The sequence below is a fragment of the Tachysurus fulvidraco genome, chromosome 9, assembly GCF_022655615.1.
Source record: "Tachysurus fulvidraco isolate hzauxx_2018 chromosome 9, HZAU_PFXX_2.0, whole genome shotgun sequence".
Taxonomy (NCBI): Eukaryota; Metazoa; Chordata; class Actinopteri; order Siluriformes; family Bagridae; genus Tachysurus; species Tachysurus fulvidraco.
The window spans coordinates 1,519,414-1,529,413 of NC_062526.1; the positions used below are offsets into that span (position 1 = coordinate 1,519,414).

At 41.5% G+C, this 10,000-nt stretch overlaps 2 protein-coding genes across 6 annotated transcripts in view; both read right to left on the reverse strand.

Annotated features, from left to right (window-relative positions):
- Positions 1-4,872, reverse strand: part of add2 (adducin 2 (beta)) — a 21,520-nt gene extending 16,648 nt beyond the window's left edge. For 2 of the 4 annotated variants that reach the window (XM_027168902.2, XM_027168866.2), the window contains exon 1: positions 4,602-4,870. The gene's annotated coding sequence lies outside the window, so the exon portion shown is untranslated. Of the gene's footprint in view, positions 1-4,601 lie in introns of all 4 variants that reach the window. The other 2 variants (XM_027168885.2, XM_027168892.2) reach the window with 2 other exon arrangements.
- A 2,030-nt stretch (positions 4,873-6,902) lies between these two features.
- The window catches only part of figla (folliculogenesis specific bHLH transcription factor), a 5,184-nt gene continuing 2,086 nt past the window's right edge, over positions 6,903-10,000 (reverse strand). For both annotated transcript variants that reach the window (XM_027169343.2, XM_027169336.2), the window contains exons 3-6: positions 8,994-9,143; positions 8,819-8,908; positions 8,204-8,353; positions 6,903-7,161 (exon numbers count right to left, since the gene is read on the reverse strand). In XM_027169343.2, coding sequence (XP_027025144.2) covers positions 7,144-7,161; positions 8,204-8,353; positions 8,819-8,908; positions 8,994-9,143 — 408 coding nt within the window. In that variant the 3' untranslated portion in view covers positions 6,903-7,143. The remainder of the gene's footprint in view (positions 7,162-8,203; positions 8,354-8,818; positions 8,909-8,993; positions 9,144-10,000) is intronic.

Below are 10,000 nucleotides of genomic sequence, written 5' to 3' on the forward strand. Positions count from 1 at the left end.
TTGTGATTAATCTGATTCAGATCACTTCATAGTGCTAATCAGATTATAGGCTGTTTGTATCAGCACACAAATGGCAATGAAGATGAAGTTGATGATGACGATGATGGTCTTTGCTATGTGGGGATCAGCTGCTCTGAGCACTCGCCTCTCTCTCTCTCTGGGGAGAATTTTAATGACCGGAACCCGTGTGGAGCCGCAGCAGGATCTCTCACCGAGCTCCAGAGACGACTATAAATCCTCCGTAATGTCCGAGTTAATGTTTTAACGAACGCGGCTCGTCCTGTTAGTGAGAACTCCTGAGAACTCCCACAGCGTCAACCGATCTGTACCGAAGACGCCGGAAAGCCGATCCACGGTGACGCTGACACTGGAGACTCTGTCGATACACGTTAAATAAATAAAAGATTATTTAATCAAGACACGCGGACCGTCTGACAGCCGAGTTCTCGTTAATGAGCTGTTGCTATAGAAACGATAACGTATCGAAAACTAATGCGTTAATATTGATACAAACACACGCTTCCGGTTGAACATTACTCAACATGATTTTTCTGGCCAATCAGAAACCAGAAGTTTAAAATGATTTATGTAGGTGATTAAAAAGCATGTGTTCCACGTTGAGGTGATCAGATGCTCTGATGTCTGAAAACACTTCTTCGGTTTTGCACTGGAGCTACAAGGCAAACGCTGTGAACAGGCAATGAAGACTTATAGCTACCGGTTTTAGCATTAGCGTGACTCGTCTCTAAAGGAATCATTCAGCTCTGTGATTTCTGTTCGTTCTGTGTACAGATCCTCGTTTAAAATTTAGGCCACGCCCCCTATGTGAGCTTCAAGTCTCGTCCAGTCCCCTGTGCAGGCCTTTAAACCAGAGCCACGCCCACTCCAGCTAAAGTCTTTCACACTTGTGCTTCCTGTTTGTCCACACAGCAGTTTGTGAGAACAGAGCAGGAGCTGGAAAGCGTGTCCTGTATCGATCCGTCTGAAAGGGAAGATCCGATTGGCCGGATATGAGGACTCTCTCAACCGCTGAGAGAGAGGAACGCTTTTAGAGGAAAAGAGGAAGTGAGGAGTGGGAATCATCATCATCATCATCATCATCATCATCATATCATGAATGAAGCTGAGGATGATCTGAGCTACTGTAAAAACCTGAGAGCTCGACACACTGCATCGTCTTTCATTCACTCCGACAAACGTTTAATCTTTTTAACCGTGCCTCTTATTTGTTTGTTTACTTTTATTTACCTGAAAATGAGCTCTATAATAAGAGATAAAACAAATAGAAAATAAACGGTATACGGTATATTTTATAAGGATCTAAACATATAGAACAGAAAAAAAGCCTGAGCTGAAAAATGATCGAACAAAGAGTCACTAAATAAACATATTTAATTATTTATTTTATTTTTTTCATCTGTGATTGATTATTGTGCCGTGTTTAAAATTCTAGTTTAAAAGCTTAGATGCGCTTTTATTATGTAAATCCTACCTTGTATAGTGTGTGTTGTTGACTGGTGGTGGTATTGATTACAGCAGAGATTAGCGCGGTTAAAAAAAAAAATACACTGAGCAAGTCGCTTCATTCTGACTGGTTAAGTGACACGTTCATCTTATGGGCTTTAGAGAATGAGACAGATGGGACTCGGCTACACACACACACACACACACACACACATCACTACGGTGTATCCTGAGGAGATGAGGGGTTTCACACCCATTACACCACACCACGGCTCCCTGAAGATAAACTAACACACAGCGTCTCGCTCGGGGAAAGAAAGCAAGAAGCTTCTGGTAAAAAATCGCTGCATCAGACACCAGATTCGCGTATAAGGTTACATCAGACGTTGAGTACACCGCACCTCACAGCAGGATCTAGAAGGTAAAGGAAGCATTAAAGATCTCAGTGTTTCTTATGAACTCATATCACCTATAAAATCTGTTAGGTTCATGTAAAGGATACAGTATATAAAACAGCTGAGCCTGTGTTCTCCTGCACATCCCTGCACAGCTTGTGCGCCTGATCTTCTCCCAGAATATGGCAAACTGCATCATGGGTAATCTGTGCTCATCACAGGGACACTAACCCTAAGCAATGCACTGAATGATTAGCTGATTCATTTGTCTAAAATCATCTAATATTCCTGCTACGTCTGGTATATAAATCTGAAATATTATCCGTATGGAATCTCACTGGAACGCTATCACAATGACGCAGCTGAAGATTCATTCATTCATTCATTCATTCATTCATTTTCTACCGCTTATCCGAACTTCATGTGGGAGCCTGTGCCTATCTCAGGCGTCATCGGGCATCGAGGCAGGATACACCCTGGACGGAGTGCCAACCCATCACAGGGCACACACACACTCTCATTCACTCACATACTCACACACCAATTTCCCAGAGATGCCAATCAACCTACCATGCATGTCTTTGGACCGGTGGAGGAAACCGGAGTACCCGGAGGAAACCCCCGAGGCACGGGGAGAACATGCAAACTCCACACACACAAGGCGGAGGTGGGAATCGAACCCCCAACCCTAAAGGTGTGAGGCGAACGTACTAACCACTAAGCCACCGTGCCCCTGCTGAAGATACAGTAAAGTAAAACATAAAACAAAAAAAAGAAGCAAAACACACTTTCATGCCATCGGTTTTCTGATCAAAACCACATGGTATTGTAAACACGACGTCCACAATCCTTCGTGTGCGAAACGGCCGCTCGGAACGCCGTCTTTAAAATAACCTGATAACTGCGAAAGAAAAAAAATCCGATTTGGGAAATAATTCTATGGGGACGTTTACATGCACTTAAGGAATCTAATAAAGTGAAACGTCTCTGCATGATTAGGTTTCTTTACTCCTCTCTTTAAGGGAGGAGCACCGCCATTTTAAAACGAGTTAAAACTAACAGATAAACTTCATATTGTTTAATGTCTTTAAGGTAAATAACCGATTTGAGGTTAGAAGCTGCAAAGGTTTCGAGTCGCTCTCACGCTCTCACGTCACTTCTCTGTTAAATAATGTGTTAATAATACTGTACATAAAATTCATTATTTTTATAGCTGCGACTTACAAATGATGTATTTCGATCCAATAAGAACCTTTTTTTTTTTTTTAATCTTAATTTGTTTGCACAATGTGAAGGTTGATGCTTCAGGTTGCTTGGTAATGGCAGCTTGTCAATCAATAGGCCACACCCCAGGTTCATGGTGAAGTCCAGCACTTTCTGGTGTGATGCTTCTGGTAAAATCTCTGTTTACAAAACTAATCATTTATCAACATTCTCCCCAACAAACAATCACTGACAACCTTTAACCCCAAAGATCAGTCACAGAACATCCTTATACACAAAAAAAAACCTAGCACTGATCACCACCGACGACTGGGCACTGATCACTCAACGCCGCTGCTGTTGTCCTGCAAACCCACCTCTGTGTTCTTCATCGATAATATTACATTGATAAAAGACAATCGTTTCATCTCTAATCGTTTGGTTTGTTTCTTTCCCGATTATCAGCAGCACTGCTTCATTCTGCAAACGCACAAGAAGTTTGTTTGTGGTGCCGTGACCAAAGACGACTTTTTATTTATTTATTTATTTCTCCGTGTAGCACGTTATGATTTGTAACTTATCGTGACAATTCGGTGAATAAATTCACACCCACCTTATCGGGTTTATACGTTAGCCTACTAGCGTGGTATAGACCTCCGAGTAAACACACTGCGAAGGACGCTGATACAGAAAAAAAAACACAGACAAGTCATGCGTGGAAATTTGAAAATCGCAACGATATCTTCTCAAGACAACATCGTTCGTGTCTAGGTGAGGATTATTCGTGCCTCGCGCGCGGCTGCCTAGCAACTGTTATGGCGCGCGCTGATGCATCATCAGCACCAGCACCAGCATCAGCACCAACACCGCGACGGACACGCGCAACTTTTAATCTCTCTCCATCTAAACGTTGACTCCATACAGATTGTTTTTCCGTTATAATTCTGATGTATGTATGAAAATATAGGGCCGCGTCCCAAACCACGCCATACCCTTAACATACTCGATAGCATTAGTTAGTGGCCTATCAAAATATTACGTCATCAGCGGTTCAAGTGCTCCTGGGTCACCATGGTTACGATCCGAAATCGCATTCTAATCTACTAATGCACTAGTGCACCCTGTTTAAGGCCATATCCGGTTTGGGACGAGGCCCATTATAGATTTTCAGAAGCAATACTATAGTTATCATGATGGTCTGTCAAGTCAAATATAATACAATTGCCCTCTCTAGTGCCAGCTAAAATGCAGCAATATATAAACACCGGCATTATGGATATTATAGTGTACCGATAAATAAAATAATATAACCAGTAAACGTACAGCATATTACACCTGCTTATAAATAAATACACACATAGGCAGGTTGGTTAAGTAAAAACAAGGCCGTGCCCAAACAGATCCAGTCGCTATTTAATTAACCTCATAATAATCATCATCACTAAAATGTTCCTGAGAAGCTGTAAGACATCAGGGAGATCCTGACAGTGTAGAGTGCAGTTAGAGAAGCAAAACCAGCAGAGGAAATGCGGATCTTACCTTACAGCATCCTCTCCGGCTTGGCCTTTGTATGTCAGTGTATGTCAGTGTGTTTCAGCTCCACCTGCAGCCGAGAGCAGGAGAAGAAGGAAAACAAAACACAAGCACAACACAAGTGATGAAGCGAATCCACCTTCTTCCTCCCTGTGATGAGAACCGAGGTTCTTCTTCCCGTTAACGATTCACCACTAAAAGGTTTAGTCATCTAGTGGAGAGAGAGAGAGAGAGAGAGAGAGAGAAGGAGAGAGAGAGAGAGAGAGAGAGAGAGAGAGAGAGAGAGAGAGAGAGAGCATCTCTCTGTAGTCCAGCCCACTGCCGCGCCTCAGCTACACCGACATTCCTCACGATTCAATTCAGTGAGTCGACTCCTTTGAACTGAATCAATCTGTTAAACACTGAACTGGTTTGATTCACCCCAACCGATTCTTTCTCTGAAGAATCTGAATCAAGATGCAAGCAAACCGAGACCCTGATTATTCTCTGATTAAGATGATGTTTTGATGGTCATAACCTTTCAGATGAATACATTTTTTTCTGAATAGCTACCTTTAAACAATATAAATCACAACCTACCCAAATATGTTCATACAGTAGGTAGGGAAGGTTGTGATTTATATTGTTTAAAGGTAGTTATTATACTCTGTTAACTTGTTATGGATGATTATACACACTACATAAAAAGGGTAGTAAACTGTACCAGTCTTTGTCACTGTGGAGGTTCCTCATGCATTCCCCGGTTACACGGAACAACTTATCACCGGTTTTCTTTATTATGGTGTTTGCCGTGAACATTAACTGAAGCTCTTGGGGGGGAAAAATCAGAAGGAAAAATCTATAAATGGATTCAATTCAATTCAATCTCTGGAAAATTGTCTGTAGTGTGCAAGTGTGAATGAGAGTGTGTGTGTGCCCTGTGATGGGTTGGCACTCCGTCCAGGGTGTATCCTGCCTCGATGCCCAATGACGCCTGAGATAAGCACAGGCTCCCCGTGACCCGAGAAGTTCGGATAAGCGGTAGAAAATGAATGAATGAATGAATGTATTTATCCCCAAGTCTGAGGTGACTCAGGTGAAAACCTGGAAACCTTGATAGGAACCAGAGTCAAAGGGGAACCTCATCCTCATCTGGATGACACTGGGGGTGTGATTATAAATATACAGTCTGATAAATGTTGTAGTGATGTAAAACACCACATGGAGTTCACATCTCCTCTTTAGTATAGCAGAGACTGACTGGAGCTGGTAGATCTCTAGATGTCTCAGGAACCTCACAAAGTCGGCCAAAACCTTCTAGGCACGGAACACAACTAGAGCCGGTACAATTTCTTGATGCTTCGGGATGGTAGAAAGAGAGAAGCGGTGGAGAGGAATTAACGTAGCTGCTGTTCATAATATCAACAAGCACTAGATGATAACGTGCATTCGGTCTGATGTAATAGTGCACAATTTTATGGGATGTATTATGTGTACGCCTGACTACAGAGATGAGTTTTTAATCTACATTTAAACTGGGAAAGTGTGTCTGAGCCCCGAACACTATCAGGAAGACTGTTATAAAGTTTAGGAGCTAAATAAGAAAACGCTCTACCACCTTTAGTAGACTTAGATATTCTGGGAACTACCAAAAGTCCTGAGTTTTGTGATCTCAGAGAGCGTGAAGGTTTGTAACGTGTTAGAAGACTAGTTAGATAGATGGGAGCTAAACCATTAAGAGCCTTGTACGTAAGTAGCAGCAGTTTGTAATCAGTTCTAAACTTAACAGGTAGCCAGTGTAGAGATGATAACATTGGGGTTATATGGTCATACTTTCTTGTCCTAGTGAGAACTCTGGCAGCTGCATTTTGGACTAACTGTAACCTATTTATTAAAGATGCAGGACAACCACCTAGTAATGCATTACAATAGTCCAGTCTAGAGGTCATGAAGGCATGAACTAGCTTCTCAGCATCAGATACAGACAGGATGTTTCTCAGCTTGGCGATATTTCTAAGGTGGATGAAGGCTGTGATATGATTTTAAAGACAAGTTACTGTCTAATAAACACCAGGTCTTTCACTGTCGAGCTACTAGTAACAGTACATCCCTCTAAATGGACGTTGAGGTGTGAGACTCTGTACTGGTTTATCTACTGATACGTAGTATTTCTGTCTATAATATAGACTTGACTACGTATACAGGACATGTATATAATGCTGTGGTACAGTATATACGCCATAATAATAAACACTAATAAATTCAGCCTTCGAGTCACCTAGTGAAGAGGTTTTTAATCCCCACATTAATAACAGAAAGAAATCAGACTGAGTGCAGACATATTTTATTAGAAAGTGCTCATTTAATTTATATGACAAACAACAACAAAAAAAACACCCAGGCTGCTTCACATCCACTTAAAGACGAGACAAACTTAAACCTCATCAAACAACCGAAATCAAAATAAACTGTTTCTACACAAATCCTTCTTCGTTCAAGGTCAAATTCATGTTTCAGGATTCAGAGGTGTGCGGAAGCGGAAACGACGCACTCGTCCCCGTCTTCGTCTTCATCTCGTCTGATAGACCTGCGGTGAAGAGATTTGCCCGTTTGTTATCTGAGGCTGGACCGTGTAATCATTTAAAGGAGCAGTATGTAATTTTAGAGCCGAGTCCTTCGCCTTCCCCTGAACCGACACTTAATCCGGAAATCGATCAAACACCCATCGATTCTTCACGATCCGTTTGGAGAAAATAAACGAAGAGAGATCGGAGGTTTTTGTATCCTCCGGGTTATCTTAGTGTGATGAAGCATCTGGTATAAATACGCCAACAATAATATCACGTCCGAGAGCAGAAGTTCACCAAGTCGTCAAAACTTCCTGTCCGATTATTATTACTACATCGGACGCTGCGAGACGCCACTTTAACAGCGGCTGTAACCAGAGAATACCACGATACTGCACGATACCACGGTACTGATACCAAAAGCGTCAATCGATATTTATTCACATTCTTTATAGACTGTTTCATTAAAAAAAATAAGCTTTCAGATCATTTTTTGAAGCACGTAATAACAGGAACATTTACAGCCAAACAATGTGACTGAGAAAAATGAGAAGAAGAAAAAATCAACATTGAATTAAAACCGAATTTAATAAAAATTTTGAACTAAACTCGATTCCGATCTTTTCCATTTGTCACAGGATCTGATCGGATCTATTCTCTTTCTCTCGGATATCTGAGATCTAGGCTGCTGTGGGGATTGGGCCGTCTCTATCGGGTGAAAAACTCCTCCGTGAGTAATAAGAAGCTCACCGTGTGCATCATATGTAGTGCCCTTAAAAAGGAAACAGGGCGACTTCACTTAAGATGGTGGGCGGAGCTAATTTCTGGCCCAGAAAAAAGGCGAAAGAAGCCCAGAACTGAGAAGTGCGCCTGATCTGTTGGAGCTGAATTACAACTTTTCTAACTTGTTTAACATGACACAAACATTATACGGCTAGAAACTATAAAAAATTATAAACTGCAACTTTAAAGACTACTACTATGATTTAAAGAAAAAAAAAACGTGTCACTATACGGGGTGTGTGTGTGTGTGTGCAGATTCCAGCTGAGCAAACTCCTTACCAGCGTGTGGTCAGATCCGACCTGTATGATGTAGACGGGGACGGCACACTGCACGCTCACGTCGTTCAGATCGATCTCATCGGTTTCTCCTGCCACGGTGATGGACGGAGGCGGAACGGATAAAGACGGACTGGACAGAGAGTCGAGCACCTGAGAGACGGAGAGATCGCGGGAGAGAAAGAAATTCTGACACGTGACAGGATGAAGTGCCGTTTATAACTGCTGTTAAGAACCATTTTTTTCGGGCGATAAACGGATTGCGTTTTTGATTTCGTAATCATTTGTCATTAGAAAAAAAAAACAAAACACAACACACTTCATAAATCATTATTATAAGAGGAAAAGCAGCATGACAGAAGAAAAGGGGAGGAGTTTTCCTTGACCTGCGTTTGCATACTGAAGCATCATTGGCTGTTAGATTTTATGACGCAATAAGACTTCATCACAAAAAACACACACACTTCCTCTCACTACAATTTAAAGACGATTAAAACAACAACAAAGACTAGTTGGTTAGTCCATAAATATTAGAACGTTTTAATAATTTATACATTTAATCTATTATAACTCCTTTACTACAGTCACAACATTAGCATTTTTTTCACACACACTCACGTCGTCCACGCTCCACAGGTCAGCACACCTGTCGTCCGAGTGGGAAAAGCTGCTCACGGTGTCCAGCAGCTCGCTTGATGATCCGTTGTTCTGCAGAGAACGTTTCATCATCAGCATCGTGGAACCGAGATTAGAACCTCGAAATCCTGAAGCGCGTGTATCGATCTGTGCTTACGTGTGCCGAGGTGTCGCTGAGCACGGACGACAGCAGGCGGATGTATTCGGTCGCCGCCTTCAGCATGTCCACTTTACTGGGCTTGCGGTCGCGGGGCATCACAGGCACAATCCGCCTCAGATAAGAGAACATGCTGTTCAGACTCCGAACCTGGAGGAGGTGCCACAGGACAGGACATGACGGTGAGGACCAGCAAAGTCAGTCAGTTCGATATTTTACACATAATTCGAACACTGAATTAAACAATTAAAGCCACTTCAACTTGACGATCCTGAACATTTAAAATCTTTTCCTTCTTTCGTCAAACATCTAAAATACTAAAGCATCCACGAAGTAACGAGGCTCCTTTATGCTTTTCACCGTGTTTATTCTGATCAGATTAACCCTGTAAAGCACGACATAAAAAATAAAATAAAAAAAAATTTACTGACGGTAAATTCTATTTTTTTTTGGAAACTGATGTGTTTACTGGGTCGTTGAACGTAAGAAATAAAAAATTGATGAGCATTTATAAATGTGATTTGTTTTTATTATTTATATTTGATACATCGTGTATTTATGGCGATTTACTGACCACAACGAGGTTTTTATAACAAAAACAAATACCGATTTTTATATTTGGAATGTTTAACATTTCTTTTAGTGTTTCTCTTTTTACAAACATGATCCTTTTTGTGACTCTTTATTTCATGACATCTTCAACATTGTTCTTTTTGATATCTGGAAATATGTACGAAACATTAATGTTTATGTTTTCTGAATTTCTTCAGAAACAGAGACAGAGAGACAGACAGACAGAGACCTACAGTACAGACAGAGACCGACAGAGACTGACAGACACCTACAATACAGACAGAAAGACAGACAGAGACCTACAGTACAGACAAAGACCGACAGACAGACAGACAGAGACCTACAGTACAGACAGAAAGACAGACAGAGACCTACAGTACAGACAGAGACCGACAGACAGAGACTGACAGACAGAAAGACAGATACCTACAGTA